At 47.7% G+C, this 16,720-nt stretch overlaps 1 protein-coding gene across 1 annotated transcript; it reads right to left on the bottom strand.

The window, feature by feature from the left end:
- Positions 1–5,963: 5,963 nt before the first annotated feature.
- LOC120897256 (mitochondrial import receptor subunit TOM40 homolog 2) lies at positions 5,964–8,426 on the bottom strand. Its single transcript, XM_040301981.1, has 4 exons — positions 7,954–8,426; positions 7,547–7,875; positions 6,977–7,201; positions 5,964–6,620 (listed from the first exon to the last, which is right to left on the bottom strand). The coding sequence occupies exons 1-4, from the start codon at positions 8,263–8,265 to the stop codon at positions 6,512–6,514; spliced, it is 975 nt and encodes a 324-aa protein (XP_040157915.1). The 5' UTR covers positions 8,266–8,426; the 3' UTR covers positions 5,964–6,511.
- Between the last annotated feature and the right edge of the window lie 8,294 nt (positions 8,427–16,720).

The raw sequence follows: 16,720 nt of genomic DNA, 5'->3' as shown, positions 1-16,720 counted from the left end.
TATAAAAACAAGCGCCTATGCAAATATATGATCCAGCTTAAATGTAGGCTTTGATTTCGAGCAAAAATCAAAGTTAAAGCACAATTGTAGTACCGATCCAATAACGAAGACGTGTTTATATATTCATTCACGTCAGTTCTTCATTGCGGCCATTTTATCAACCACCATGAATGGACCATCATGTTATATAATGGATGGTTCTGTGCCACACGACGTATGCTCTTCTTAATACAGACATTTTGAAAGGTATTTGCATAACTTTAGGCGCCATAGCATGAATAACGCAGCGGAAATCTGCAATCTCTTCACTACGTTTATTCGGGGGAAAAAATTTAGTTTCTACAGTTGATTTAGACTTTATTCTAAGCATTACAAAAGTGTGCACTGGCGAAAGGAAATTTCATCCGCGCTGGTCGTTTTACTTCGCTTGTTACAAACAAAAACATTTTATACATCCTGTTGATCTCCTAAGACCAACGTACACACGCGTGTCGAGGTCCCGCTAACGAGCCCGTACTCAGCTTCCTCATCCATCGGCTGTGGCTCATCCATTCGGTGCCGTTGTTCCACCAGCAAAAAAAAAATCCATCGAATCAGTCGGATGAAAATTTTTAACATCTAGCATCTTTCTTCTTATTTTGATGAGATTGTCGTAAATTTTTCCGCTTCCCGGCGCACACTCGGGGCATTCATCCGCGGCCGAGTGTGCGGCGTGAGCCTTCAAACGGCTGACTGTTTCTTTGAACTTAGCCACGGGACCGACCACCGACCGAAGGGAGGCACAAGCACTCGTGGTGGCTTCGCCCTATCGACAGACTTCGCGAAGAAAACTTGTGGGCGGAAAAGCTGGGCTCACACACGCACACACACACAAGACTCCCACGACACAAGAACAAGGAAGTGAACGGCCGATTCCTTTGAAGGCGCGTTTACGCTCGAGGGAAGAAAGAAAGCGCAAACGGGCCAAAACATGAACCATCCGCGACGTAGCATAATTGTGCCGCCGAAGCATGACGAGTAAGCGCCCACCGCTGTACGGAATCGCTCGTGCGATGTGTGGGACAGGGGGAGGAAGGAGAGGGGTGTACGCTTCGATTATTAGCTTATCCGCCGTTGATGCGATGTACGGTTGAGCAAAACCTCAATCATAACACAACACACGCGCACGGACCACCGTTGTCAAAAGGAGAGAATGTTGTCCCGTTGGGCTCGATTCCTGAAGCCTTCCAAACCCTCCACGCAAAAGCTTACACAGATGCCCGCTTGTGACTGAATAATAATATGTGGAGATGTATCTACCCGGAGCCGGAAGCTTGCCGCACTGCCACCGATGCGATGCCGTCGGTACCATTACTCATAAAAGTACTTCAAGCTGGGAGGATTTATATCGTCTACGTGCTTCCGGGCTGTCGAACACTGTGGCCGTGCGGGATTGAAATAGTACATCGCCCTGCCGTGTCGCGCTGGAAAGCAGTACAAACCGACGCAGTATCTGTTACGCCCGATACAGCACGCTCTCGGGTGCAACGTCTCGGGACGCTCGGGCCGGGTTATAAATGCATTTCGCTTGCAGCGGGAGTAAAGTAGAGAGGATGATCACACAATCTTACAGCACGAGTCTTGCATGCTAATTTGGTGTATTGATTGCATTCCCGTTGGTTTGTTTAAGACGTAGCGGGGAATAAAGGACTTGCGGAGGAATAAAGCATGCTCCTCAACCGGATAAATTACTGTTTTATTAAATTAGGGACAAGAAAAGCTACATTCTTAAATTAATGCGAGCATCAAGAAATGAACTGAAATAAAATGGTATGCAATGGTTAACCAGTGAGTGGGAGAAAATGACTCTCTTTCGAATTGATATCTGTGTTGTAGCTTTTATCACGATTATTACGACAAACTGGTTTTAATAATGGTATTTTTCCAGTCATCGAATGTTTCAATGCCAACGACAGTGCCGTACGATTGCATACCTTCCGGCGTTTTACACTTTCAGCGCACCACAGTGAAGGATAAACCGCGGGAAAACCCGCACACTTTAAGCGCAAGCAAACACCCACTGCCAATGACCCATTAGCTGGCCAATTCCGGTGGCAACTTTTACGTTCGCCCCCTGTTTTTCCCCGCCCCATTTCCTCGACTCCCACCCATTAGCAAGCCTTTATCCGCGCGGGTATTTTGTTTCCTGCTATCGGCATTCTATCAAATTTAATTACCGACGAAACGCTACACCGTAAGGCAACACACCACTTCCTTCCTCCCCACAACTTCCTCTTACCCCCCGCCTCCCCTCTCCCGCCTAGTCAGTCGTAAAACGTTCGCCCGTTCATGGAGCGGTGCGCAAAACCGAATTTATCACCCGGGCAGCGAAAATTCGCTTTCACCGGGGGCGCGCTGGGTACAACAACAGGGTTGCATTTTCGGGGAAAGAAATTTATCGCTTCATTAAATTTTCACCAGAAGAAAAATGGAGCAAACCTTCCGTCGGCAAGCGGGTGGCCGGGAGGGGAGGGGCGCGGTGTTTTCTTCAACCGTCAAGAGCAGGTGCTTTTTTCCGAGACGCCAAAGTTTGCCTGTTCTTGTTTTTTTTTTTGTGCACAATCTTTTCTTTTGTTCGTGTTCCCTCCCCGAGTGATGTGAGGAAAACTGGCACGGAGATGTAGCAAACAGCAGGAATAACAACGGAGAGAGAAGGAAAGAGAAAGTAAAAAAGAACGCTGTAACCGGGAAGATAAAAGCGAACAAATGAACCATGAACCATGAGGGAAGCGATCGCGCGAAAGAAAACACTTTCCGACGCGTACGGAGCGCCGAGCTTAAAAACGCACCAACACTTGCACATCAGGCCAGGCAGGAGGGACCTCCTGAGACACACAGAATGGGGAAAATGTTCACCACACTCTTCTCACTTCTCAGCTCTCCATCCATCCCGCGAGAGGATTAATGAAGATAATAAATGTTTAATTTTTTAATCGCACCAATGAGAGTAATTAAAGCATTCTGCCCAACCAACCCGCCATCCCCACCCCCACAGTTCTTCCCCGCAAGCTGCTAAACCAAAAACGATGGACGGGGGGTCGGTTTTATGTTTCCTTGCGCTTTGTTTTTCCACCCCTTTTCCTAGCATCTCCTATTCCATCATCATCATCCTCGCATCGCAGCAGTTTGTGCCGAAAAGGGAAATGGCGGTGGAAAACAATCTTTCCCGGGCAAGAAAACTTAATCCAACACTGTTTATATGGGGGGCGGGGGGCATTCGGGAAAAAAAGTTTTCTTCAACAGCCTAATTCAAAAGAAGTTTAACAAAAAAATGCGAGAGTAAAAAATCGCGTCCCCACAGAACAACAAAACATTTGCAACCAAACAAAGCAAAGCGAAATGAAACACATGGCGGCCTTGGGTGGCTCGGTTTACACCATTTCGGACGGATGGATACCAGCTTCTTCCCGTGCCGTGCCACCCCTGTCTCCCGGAGGACGGAAAAAAGATATTAAACTCTCCCCCCCCCCCCCCCTTCCCCCTGTCAGTTGCCTCACTCCACCAAAACGCGTTAACGTATAATCTTTAATGGTTGTTTGGAACGCGCGGAATTGCAAGATGCGACACGCGGGACGCGCAACGCTCGCCCAGATAACAAGTGCGGAAACTAGGCGAAAAGTAAGCAGCCAAAGGGAACACGGGTCGGAAAGGGAGAGGGGCAAACCGGAGCATAAATAACGGTGCCCCATAATTCTTAGCCCGCGTCAGCCGGCAAATGGTAAAAGGGGTAAAGGATGAATAGAACTGTCCTTAAGAAAACCGAACCGTACACTACGCACCGTCTTGCTGGCCAGGGGGGGGGGGGAGGGGGGGGGTTTAATTGTGGCCATAACGCGATTATGCTGACATTTGCCGCGCACATCACTGTGTCTGTATCTCGCGATGCGTGGCTGAAACACCGGGCAAATAAAACAAAACAATAATGTTTGGTTACGGTAATGATGTCGTGGGATGGGCGCGGGGCGGATGGTTTTATTTGTGCGTTTCCTCTACCGGCAGAGTAATGCCCGCACAACGATTACAACGATTATATCGAAACACCCAGCAATAAAAACAAGAGGTTTAATCGTTGTGCCATCTCCGCTTTACGATACGTAGAACAATTTCTTCAACAATTCGGTAAACATTCTTTTCCCGGAACCCAAAATTGAGCCGAAAACAACAGAGAACAAAACACACACACCCGCATCTGCCCGGCACAGGCTGGCGAACGGAAAACTTTTTCCCCACCGATGACATATTGGCAGGTTATAATATTACCAGTGGGCCACCACCCTGCCGACCGGGGGGGGGGCAAAAACCCTTTCAAGTGGTGAGATAAAGTGAAAGCAAAAGCTCTCTTCTTTCACTCCCCCTTCCCTCCCCTTCCAACAACAACTTCCACACCCTGCGTAACGCCCCGGCACGATAAACCGTGGTCAGTGACACATGTCGTCTGTCTCTATTTTCGGGAGGAAAGTTTAAGCGAACGTCACCGTCACCGCTGAAACCTAAGCCCCGACGACGGCCAGCGTTCCGCATCCGTACATTAGACGACGGTCTGGCATCCGTTCCCCTAACTGGCTCGTTTACGCTGCCTCACAAAAGCCACAGAGCGGCGTGTAACTCTAAGCCAAGCCAAAAATGGGCAAACTTTTTCCCCTGACCTGCCTATTTGCCGGAACATGCTAGGACACACACCCACACGATGAGCGCTCGAAAGGCGCAAAAGTTATCGCTTCAATCCACAAAACTCTACCCTGGGTATGGGGAGCCAAAGGGGAAAATGAATCCCTTTTCCGAGGTTTTCTGGCCAAATTCCGTAGCAAATCACCGTCACACCACAAAGCCGAGCGTTCAGCTGTAGTGGTCCGAGCTAAAAGTAAAAAAAAATCGGGGGAAATGTTTTTACTAAATTAATGATTAAAGTGCAAGCGTAGATGATAGAGATGTTTAAAAGGACCCGAAACCATACATACCCAAAGCTGATGTGTTCTCTTGTATTTTTTGTTCATCCTTTCGAAATAACTTGCAATCAAATCAATCATCCAATGCTTAGCGGCATTTAGATAAATAATTAATTAGTCACAGCTGATAAGCTATAAATCCTGGTTTCATGTAAATGTGGCGCTGGTGATGAGTGCGGTGAGTCACATTATTCGTCGTAAAATACCATCATAACTGGTCCGAGATCCAATAGGAGGAACCTTTCAGTGTCGATAGTTAGTTTTCATTCAACCGTTCATACAATAATTCGCAATTGCAAATCCGAGAATGAGTGTCAATTTCATCGTCTCCTAACCATGCGTTTGATGGATGCATCATTACCCTTTTTTGTTACCCAAATGGCGCACTAATCGATTGAGAATGAGAGCGCGGGATCCCTTTTAAATTGCACTTGTGAACGAAATATTTCAACAAAACGCACATAAAGGCAAAAACAAAAACTATTCATTAAATCAATAGATTGGGACACACATAGGCACACACACAAACAGACAAAAACCATCCACAGTGATGTCACCCTTAAATTGGATTGCCTTTCTATTCAATTTTAATCAATCGTAGCTAATGCAGCCCGCCGGAACAAACTGCAATCAATTATCGCACATGATCGTGGTGCACGCTGAACGATAAGTTGCTTGCAGGACCTTATTATTACGGGATAAAAACGTCCAATTCCACCAAAAAACTATTTCAAATCAGCTTCAAATTACTTCACCATATTGCACCTAAAAATTAGCAAAATAAAATGAAATGTGTGTGCGTTGTTTGTGGCTTTCACCTGTCGCTTTCCACCTTAAGCCCCGGCCCCTGTTTTTTTTCGTGGTAGAGGAAAGAATTTAAAATTAAATCAATACAATTGCCCAACTCTATAGCTTCCCCTTTCTGGAAAAGTAGAAAATACCATGAAAACGCGAGAAAAAACTCGAGAGAGAAGAATATGCAATGTCCCCGCACTATCGGTCAGCTGCATTTGCGATCGATCTCCACAGAATCATTCAAATACATAAATGCACAGTGGGTAATAAGGGCAGCTTCAGGACAGCTCGGTCTCCGTACACACACACGTACAAACAAAAACCACACCGGACGGGAACGGGACGCGGTTTCGAATCGGATGAGCTATCGGACTAATTTGGTCCACAGGCATACACACTCGTCCAGTCCGCTCGGTTGCGGTCCCTTTTCAAGGTGTGAAGAGCGAGTGTGTGTGAATGCGCAGTGCCGTCCCGTGTAGAGTGTCATTTAATCCTTACCCCGCGCCAATCCGTCACCTGAAACCCACAACTGTTCTGAGCACATGTGTTCCTTTTTCCGTTTTTTAGGTTGATTCGCTTTCCCATTCTGCGGTTCGTATCGATCGCGCGCGCGCGCGCGTATTGAGGTCGCACGCAAAAGCCCCGCCAAACCGCTGTAGCTGCCTGCGCGAAATCAAGCGGATCCGGGTGATGGCGTGCACCGGTCGGCGCCGCACAGCGGTCCCGCAGACTCACAGCAAATTAGAATCCAAATCAATCCGAAATCCACACTGGAACGTGTTTTTCGGCACGCAAAACAACAAACTCAACCGGGCGGTGAATGCGGCCGGCGTAAGCTTTCTGCATTTTCGAACCGGCAGCCATCCATCATCGGTCGGTCGGTCGGTGTGCGATCATTAACATCATCGTCATCCGCATGGCCAACGTGGGCGTGTGCGTTCGGGTTCGGGCGGAGGTTGACAGTGGATTGAATTTTTCCAACCCGGTGCACATGAAAAGAGATACGTGACAGATAAGTGGCGATGTGCGGGAGGACAGCAGGAAGGGAATGGGTAAGGGATTCGATTTCCGATTTAATTGCTGCGAAATTTATCAGGCCCCACCAGCCTTTTTGCCTGAGCCTTTTTGTGTCGGGCAGCAATGGAGGGTTTTTTTTGTTTTGTCCTTCCCTACTTGCTACTACTACTGCTACTAACCTGCCGTACGTGAAGCCGACGGTCCAATCAGAGTCGAACGAACCGCGGATCACCGTGTCCTCGTGCTCGAGCCGATAGCAGACGGTGCCGAGCGCCCGGTTCTGCCGCTGGTTCACTATCATGGACGAGCCCATCTGCAGCGTGCCGGACACTTTTTGCCAGTAGCTCAAATCGAACGCTTCGGGCGAGACGGTTGCGGCCAGCGTGGACGTTTCCCGGTTGTAACTGCGCGGAGAACGGAATGGAACGAAGGGAACGCTGTTGTTAGCGTTTGTTACAGCGAAAAGCCTTGTCCGATTGCAAAACAACGCGCGGATGCAACAATGCAAACACCTTAAGCCGGCGGCTAAGTGCGTGGCTGTGTGCAGCAAAAACGGCAACACTTGGAATACCATTTTCCGTCCATAATTAACAACCACTGGGTTAGCAATTATCTGCCGCCTTTGGTCCGTACACCGCATTAATCCTGCCCGTATCCGCATGCAGCGCGCACTTATCTCTAAAGTACCCCGGTGGCAAACCAGCATCATCATCCTCATCGCTCTCTAGCTTGCTTTTGAGTCTACGTACCGTCCGGCAAAGGCCACGTTCGTGTGCTGAGCGCCCCGGTAGCATTCGCACAGCAGCTCCACCCCGAAGCAGAGCCGATCGTTGACGCTCACCAGATGATCCAGGCTGACCCGGTACGAGTCGAGCGTGGTGTCGGGCGTACTGCACCGTACGGTGGACGTCCGGCTCGCCCCGGTGTACTGCAGCGACACCTCGTCCACGTACGGTTTCGCGCCCGGCCGAAGCTGCAGGGCTAGCTCGAGTCCAACCGACCGGACCGGCCGGTACAGCAGCAGCAGGTTCGTGCAGAGCGTCGTCGGATTCACATCGAACGCTACAAGTGGTGTGGTCTGCAAAAATTAATTTCGAGCCGGGCGTTAAAACACAGCCACCGGTCGCGCGGGAATGCGCGAGGAGAAAGGGCTTACCAGCACGCTATCGCTGCATCGGCGCTGGAAGTGTCCACCGAACCGGAAGCCGCTCGGCGTCACGTGGCTAAGGTTCCAGCTCGCGCCCAGCGTCCGGTTCACGCCGCAGCCCTTCGTCACGTTCAGCTGGAACCCTTCGAACCAGACCGGCCGCAGGTGGTTGATGCGCTCGTGCAGGTTCGCCATGTCGCCCGGGTTCAGGGGCGGCTGCCGGACGCCCGACGTCCACGTGAACGGCCACGGAAAGCGGCCACCGTACCGTGGATCCGGCTCCGGCACGCACGTACCACCGTCCTTGCCTTCGTACCGCATTCAGCGGATGTTTTGCAGTGCCGTAACGGGGGGAGAGGACGCGACCGATGAAGGAGCAACAAACTTCCACAGCCTGCCAAGATGGCGACGAGCCAACTGCGGGACAACGGCGAGATTCAATTTTCTCTCTACCGCCAAAGCAGCCAGCGCACACTTGGACCCAAACACACAACAATTTTGCACCCCGCAATTTGCATAAGTAAACGCCAGCTGTCAACAAACGCAAGGGCAGGGGTTGTTGGCGCCAAAAGTGACACCAGCAAAAGTGACATTTACGACGACGACGACGACGACGACTACGAGTGTACTCACGGGGCGTGCTTTTGAATTTCATCCAACAGTGCAACATTTATCAAAATGCATTTTTCAATATTGGCACGAACGGAAAAGCGATTTCCACACTTCCCCCCCCCCTCGGACCTAATGCACCCTCTCCGTTCTGATTGCAATTTCGGCACGAGTAAATGTCCCAAAAATGTCCGCATTTTCGAGTGGACCCGGGACCGCGGGCGAGAAGTGGCACTGCAGTAAAATGATGAAAAATCACTTCAACCAGCCACTAGTCCCATCTCCTCCCCCCCCCCCTCTTTTTTAGTCATGTTACTCGAGGGTTGGTACAACACACAAAAAATGCCGGGAACGGATAAAACAATAAATGGAGTTTCGGAGTGTCGCACCACTTGTCCACACAGCACTGCACGAGAAAAAAAGGGAGTGTGTGAGAGGTGGCACGTTAACTAAATCATATAAAAAAAGAAGAAAATTCCATTGCTACTCTCTCGACTCTCGGCTGCAGATAAACAGTATTTCTTGTGAACTTTCACACCGGATCGATCGACCAAATGTCGGTGAGTGTCGGTAACGACTCAAAACCGACCCAGGAACAAAACAAAAAAAAAAACTCATACTTTCTTGGCACCACTATTTCGGATCGAGCACGCTTCTGTTTTGTGTGTGTATGTGTGTGTGTATGCTGTTTGCTGAGGGAAACTTTCAGCGCCCTTCCGTTGCCAAATGCTAACTGAATTCACAATCAACACGATGCATCATCGAACGAAAAGGATGGGTCAAGCCCCGGGCCCAAGCCCCAGGATCGAAGGGTGTAAAGTTTGATGGCACACAGAGAGAGAGAGATAGGGTGGGGCTCCGAATTGTTCCGAATTTCCATATCGAACGTGAATATTTTATTGAGATTTTATCGCCCGAATGTCTGCAATTTGCACTGCGCCACCCAGCGACCGGGGGATTATTAATTTTTCGCCACTTGCTTCTGCTTTCTTCAATCAAATTTGGTCCGAATTTTTGTTTTTTTTTTCGGTGCAGAGGTTTTTTAGGTGCAGAGAGGTGGTAAACAGGCAGCATATTGCAGATGAAAGGATGCACAATGATAAGACGACCAAATGGCGCGGTACGTACGTCTGGAGAAGGTTTATCGAAGGATGCGCCATACGTAGTTGGATCGTTGCTTGATATTGGATAAAATATTCGTTAAAAAAAAGATTCAAATTTGCTTCAAAGCAAAAAATATAGAGCATTACTGCAAATGCATAATCCCATCCAAAAAAGGGCACCCACTGTGCCGCAAACCCATCCCGACAGTTTCACCTTGTTGGCGCCAACACGCTGCACCACAGAATGCACCACACGCAAAAGGGTGCAATTAAAGGCCACACTTTTTAATCGTGCACGAACGGAAACAATCGCCACACTGTGCTATTAATGCACACACCCGATGCAATAGCACCAAAGCACAACATTGGTCCGTCGATGCGAATTCGATCTGCCTTACAATATGTGGCCGCGCCTGTGTAAATTGAAATCAATTCTCCATCGGCTAACCGTTTCGCAGTTAAGCGAAAAGGCAAACAAAAAAAGAAGGGTGGCGAACGGGGAGGGGTGTGGGGGGGCACCTCACGAACCCGTGTCATCAAACACACCCGAATCCGAGTGAGGTCGTTCGCTGCTAAATCGTCCCACTCCCCCACGCCTGGTGTGGCGCAGGAACAGGCTTCCAGTTTTTATGAGCGAATTATATTGATTTACGTTACGCGGCGTTCGGCAAACAGCCATTTGGGCTCGGGTGCAGCCATATAAAAAGCCACTCTCCTTCCCTTCCTACCCCTAGACGGCATTTTAATTGGTCTGCACGCGAAAAAGATCCTGTCCGTGGTCAGGGTCCCAGCGTGTGTGTGTGTGTCTGTATGCCGTTCCGGCCGGGCTGGCTCGTAATACCCCGAACGACATTTCCGCTTTCCGGCTGATTGCCGCTGTTGCACATTACTCATAAAATGTCGGCCAGCGGATTTCCACCGCTGGCACCGCTGGCCCCACAGCCGGCCAACCGCAATCCCAATTCGGGGTACAACCAATGGTCAGGTGACCTACTTTAGCGTGACGGCGATAGGCAAGGATGAGCGAGGTTGCGAGCCGATTTAATGACACCGATATCCGGTTCAGCCTCTGGGTGGGGTACGGGAGACCCAGTAACCGGGTGTCTTCCTGTGGTGTACGGGCAAAATACACACACACACACACACACACACACACACACACTGACTGTGAGCCGCCCAAATGTCTGCAACGCGCGTTCCGTTGTCGATTGTCCGTGGTAAATGAGCCGATCAGGACGAGGGCAAGGGGTTGAGAGGGGTGGGAGGAAGGGGGAGAGGGGAGGGAGGAGGGGGGAAATCGTGCCGGCACCGTACCAATGAAACGGAAACGCAGGGCCCCGAGCACGGGTAAAGCTCATCGGCAGGAAATGAAAAAGCCATTTCCGGTGGCAAAAGTGTGACTCCGCGGGAGGGTGGATTGATGAGGCAAGGGTGGGGCAGATTTTTTATATTTCTTACTCACACTCTGTCAGGGATCTTTTTCATCTTCTTCTCTTCTTCTTTTGCGATCATTGATTTTTGTTGGCACTTGATGTTTAACTCGCACGAACAACTCCACACTAAAGCATTCGTCTATAAAGCGCTTGAAGTTACGGATTATTGATGCATAAGCACCTCATCATCCTACAAATTAAACATTAACACACACACACATGTCCCCGAGTGGTCGTGCCAATATTTTACAACTCACAGCACTCACACGTAAAACCAACAAACACTCTCCAAAAGCACACGAAAGCTCAACCGGTTATCCCGAAAACCTTTCGATCCCTGACCATGTGCCATGAGAGTTGGAGTTAGTTGACAGCAGCAACAAAAACAGGGGAAACTTTCCACTGATGTGCAGAAAGTGCAAATTGCAATCCCTCACACACGGTCAAACTCATAGCTCCCCCCTCCCACAAAATGTCAATCTCGATAGGGACAAATTTCCACCCTCGGTATCAAACTTTCGCCATTCGAGCGAGCTGCTCCGGCGTCCTGTCCCTGCGATGCATGCGAGTTGCATAAACTACTAATAAACAGCGCAGTAGGCAGCTGCTAAGCGCCTGCAGCTATGCAAATCACGGTCAACACCACCGACACGGGCTGGGCGGATAATTAGAAATGTCCTTGCCTTCCGGAGCGGAGAGCCGGGATGTTGCTCGCAGTTGATCATTTTTACCCCGCAGCCCGCCAGCTAAACCGGCTAATGGCAACGTGGGGACCCGTCCATGACCCGTTTGTCCGAAGCTCCCCTACCTCCCCGGGCGAGAGGGAGGAAATCGTTCTATCATTTAGCGTTCAGCCCCGTTCGCTCGCTCGCTCGCTCGGTAAACTTTACCACCGACAATGAAACTTTGATGAACGGTGGGAATAATCGTGTTTTATGATCATGATGGCATTAAAAGTTGTCATTCGCTATCGTGCCGAGGGCCGTGGGTTCGTGGCGATCCGCGATAAAGCATCATTCTTAACGCTCCGGCCGAACAGCGGAACGCGAGCATCCCCGGTCAGCTTGGATGGGTTTTGGATAGAGCGTCGTTTGGTCGGGAGCGCGATATGTCGAAACTGTTCAACAAGCTCGGAACTCAAAGGTAGTAAAACTTTACACGATAGTTATAGTTTGTGGGATGAAGGGTGTCTATGTGTGAGCTGTGTCGTTTTATTTTCTCGTTCGCATATTTCTGCTATTTTTTGCTGCTATTCGCGATGAAATTGATTTCATTTTGAACGTTGTTTTATGGGATATCATTAGTGTCGATGTTTGCGAGAAAAAGTAAACAATTAAAAGCAGTACAGTGTTGTTTTTATAGTCGAGCTGGATCAACAATTAAGAATGGAACTGAAACTTTGAAATGACTGAGAATTATGGCAGACGAATCGAGGAGACACAACTTAAAACAAAAATGCATTTTAATTACTGAGTGATGTATTGTTGTCAAAAAAAAAACATTGGCAAAGCAAAACAAAGTCTATTCATCTAAGCAAGTCCATCTTACAAAGCGCCCAAATGTATGCAACCTTATACACTGCAGTTTTGCAATATTTGTTAAAGAAAACAACAAATCTAATATAAACAACACAAAACAAATCATTTCAATTCTTTTGAAAAATATTCTGCCATTGCAAACGCACAGCAAGTCAACCTCGGGAAGATATTAGCCTAAAAGTATGCAACCGGTCTCACGCAACACCGTTCAAAACGATCCATTTACGATTGTAAAGCAACCGCATGCTGTTAGACCGCATTCATAACTTTGCTTTGCGTTTTTTTCATCTCCCTGACACAACAGTTTAAAAACAAAATCCCCTTCCAGGCAAACGAGACGCTTGTCATGCATATTGCACATATCAACTTCCGCATCAACTTCATTTTACCTGCCACCGAAACTCATCACCTAAGCGTGTGTGTATGCAAACCGATGAACTCAACCGCCCTGTGGGAACCACCTATGAAGTGCGGTAACTGCCACAAAAGCAGCCAGATTGGTTGCTTCCGCAAACATTACCTTCAATTCGGGCACGGCAAATACACAAAACTTTTACCATCACAAACGGGAAGCAGCGCGAGGGAGAAAAAGAGAACAAAGCACACCCCTGCAACCGTAAAACGCGATAAAGAATCTTAGTTTTACACCAAAAAATTAGCAAAAAAAAAACACGCCCCGACACATACACACAAACTGCCAAAAGAAGAGGCCAAACATTGCTGCAAGTAAAAATTACACACAACACCAGCATTGCGGTGTAGAAATGGTGCCCGGAAATGGTGTAAGTAACTGGCACAAAACAAGTGCATTAGTAGAGGCACAACCTCCTTCCCCTTTCTCCAGCCCGGCTGAGTCCGCCGGGAGCGGAGAGTAATGCTGTGAATCGGAAAAGTTTTTCCATTACCCGAAAGCTGAAGCATCTCGCGAGCGCACACTCTCCTGACACGCTTTCCGGTGGCGGAGGGTGGGAGGGCATTCGAGGTGGATGGTGTGAGCTGTGTATGTTGTTCTTGTGTTTTTTCTGCACTTCGCTCATGTTCCGTTTTTCAATTTTTGCACCGAGCAAAGCCGGCAGAAATTTGCTAGCACCGCAAGTGGGACAAATAGACAAACCTCAACGGTACCCGGTTTGACGGTTTTGCAAAACACCAACAGAAGTATGCAAAGTGGGTATTGTTTTTGATGAAAACATTACAAATTAATGTTGCTCCCACCCCCCTGGAGTGGGGTTCCACTAAGCATGGGCAGCGAAGTGAAGCTAGAAATAATCAACTCAAGTTGTCGTGCACAATCTCAAACAAGGTTGCGGTGGTTTTGAAAATAATTACTAGAGGGTTATGAGTTCTTCATTTGTTTACTACCCCAAGGATATGAACTTGTTTGAAAGAGTAATTTCTTTTTTATTTAAACAACACACAACGATAAACGTAATAAGTCAATATAACACTGCTTTAAAACGTTCCTTTTGAAAACATTTGCATAACTCAAGGGGCAGTTGCAGTACCGATTGCATACTAACAGGTATATGTAAAAAATACACAAAATTGCATACTTTAAGGGCCCTTGTGCTACCAATTGCATACATTCTGGCAAATCGGCAGTACAAAAAAGCCTATTGGATAAGTCTTTCAACTCTTTTGTTACCCTGTTTAAGCATCAGTTTAAACTGTGGTTCAGCACATATGAACGAAATTTAAATTTCGTTAGCTTCTCCGCCGCTCACTCCGCTTCAAGCACGCGCTCCAAAACGACCGATCCTCAACCATTTGTCAGCACAGACCCATGGGGTATGCCAGCGCCACAACAAACCACTTCACGACCCAACACGGCACACGGATGGCTGTCGTCTGCAGTGAGCATCCGTCCACTCTTCCCATCCACTCGGGGCCACATTTATGTTAATCTCCAAATAACAGCTGGAGGACAGCTCGAGCTCTGGTACAGCCGAAAATGCAAATCCATTCCCATTCAGAACTTTCACTTTCTTCCGTCAGTTGAGGCAAAGGACTCAAAGGGACGCCCTCATCCTCGTTTGGACGGGAAAGTGTAATCGTAAATAAATCCAACCCCAACCCGGCGGTGGTGGTTTCGTGATTCACGGAACTGTTGGCTCGGCAGGGTGTGCTGTTGCGTCGGCCTGTCGATGGGTTTGGGGTAGTTGTCTGGTAGACATGGAGCGGTGTAGCTGCATCGGATGTGAGTCTGTGGTTTTCTTACGAATGTTAAACTCTCTACAATGCGCTTCACTATTGCTGGGGTGCTTTCGATGCAGCAGTGTCGGGGAGCACCACACACCCAATGGGTTGGACATTGTAGACATGAAAACTGAAAGCGTCAGAGACAAAATGCTGTAATTAAAACCGCCAGACTATCTCGTCCATCTTTACGATGGCTGGTGTATGGGGAACAAAAAACAAATAAAAACATGACGAAACATTTCTCCGTCAGACAAAACTAACTGGCAACCGTTTGATTGCTAAAATTCTTTGCTCAAATGTTCAAATTCCTCCATGACACACAACACAAAGCCAGCGATCAATCTCTATTTTCGACACCGCTCAATACAGTTTTTACCCTCCAAAGCGAACAAAACGAACCTTTAAACGGGTTGAAGCGTTCAATTAAATGGATCACTTGATACTCCGGCCACATTCCATTCAACGCAAATTTGGGATACATTTCGGTCGATTGCGAAAAAAGGGACGCCAATTAACGAAAGTGTGCGCAACCCCATTCATCGTGCCGGCGCGTTGAGCAGTTAAGTTTAATTTCTACTAATCACCATTTAACGGTTATTTACGATTCCATTCATTGAGCCGGGACACCTTTTGTGCGATGGGTTGCACTTGCTGCCAAGCGGGAGTTTCATTTTTGTGCGTGAACCGTCTTAACTCATGCCACGATGGGAGTAACGAAGCAATAAAGGACCTTAGTTGCGTTTGATGATTAGGAAGAGGTGTGATGGGTTTAAAAATTCAAATTGTGTTTCAATACTACACACCTGCAGTTGAAAATGCTGATAATGCTGAAAATATTTCTTCATTTTAAACTTGTTTTGTTCAGTGTTGTTTACTGTATTCATTTCATTCTTCAAATTTATTCGTTTTCATGCTATGGTTTTCTTTCTTTTTTCTAACTTGCTCTTTTTCTTCTTATTTTTACCCTTTTCACTCCATTTGACAGACTTTATTTCTGTTGGTTTTGTTCTTTTATATTTTGTTATTACTTTTCTTTTAATTCGTTTGGTTTTTAATTATCTTTCTTTCTATTTCTTTTTTTTTCAATATTGCTTTTCTTTTCTCTTATCAACGCTTTGGCTCTATATTTCAACTTTTGTTGTATATTCTGTCCTTACTTTTCATATTATTTTAATTCATTTCCCTTCTACCTCTAATACTTAGTAATAAACATATAGCTCTGCTAGAAAGCCACTACTAACATCAACCGCATTAGCACATCCATCATGATCCTTTTCTTAATCAATACACTAGGAAGAACCAATGCGCAGGGAAAAATTTATCATTTGCATTACCAATACCCTATTAGCTTCATTCTTGCAGCGTAGTCACGCTCATCAGCAACTTGAAAGCTTCCCGCGTCATCGCAAAACGCAATACCCAGGTTCAATATTTGCTCTGGGACCACGATCGGCATCGCTCGCGCATTCCGAAATCTACATGAAACGGTCCGATTCCACCGAAAATTACTTATCATTTGCGTGCGTGTTTTGCGCCCACCCATGCCCCACCCCAACCCAAGAACAGGGAACTACTTAGGCAGTAGTAGGACTACTTTTCGCGCAAATGCCTGCTGGCTGTGCGCAATATTATTTATTCATGGTAATCATCGATATCTACAGCCCACGGCAGGAGCGAACGAGCTGCCACGGGCAGGACCGTACGAAACGAACCAAAACCTTCTACCGCAGCCAAATCGTAGTCATCATAATAGTAGCAATAATGACGTACAACTCTCATCATTCCATCAGCATGGGGCGGATCGGCTCTGTGTGTCGCGCGCGCGCGCCTGCAATGGGCCTGCAATCCATCAAGCAGCCCAAAATTAGCTTCCCCACATCGCTCCCACAGCTAA

This window comes from Anopheles arabiensis, chromosome 2 (assembly GCF_016920715.1).
Source record: "Anopheles arabiensis isolate DONGOLA chromosome 2, AaraD3, whole genome shotgun sequence".
Taxonomy (NCBI): Eukaryota; Metazoa; Arthropoda; class Insecta; order Diptera; family Culicidae; genus Anopheles; species Anopheles arabiensis.
This window is presented reverse-complemented; position numbering and strand designations above follow the sequence as displayed.

Excerpts from the sequence above, each read along its gene's own strand:
- LOC120897256 (XM_040301981.1), bottom strand. The coding sequence starts at position 8,265 with ATGCGGTACGAAGGCAAGGACGGTGGTACGTGCGTGCCGGAGCCGGAT. Across the intron at positions 7,202-7,546 it reads AACGTGGCCTTTGCCGGACG|TTACAACCGGGAAACGTCCA; the intron begins GTACGTAGACTC and ends TTCTCCGCGCAG. Across the intron at positions 6,621-6,976 it reads GTCGGCTTCACGTACGGCAG|AAAGCTTACGCCGGCCGCAT; the intron begins GTTAGTAGCAGT and ends TCGAAAATGCAG.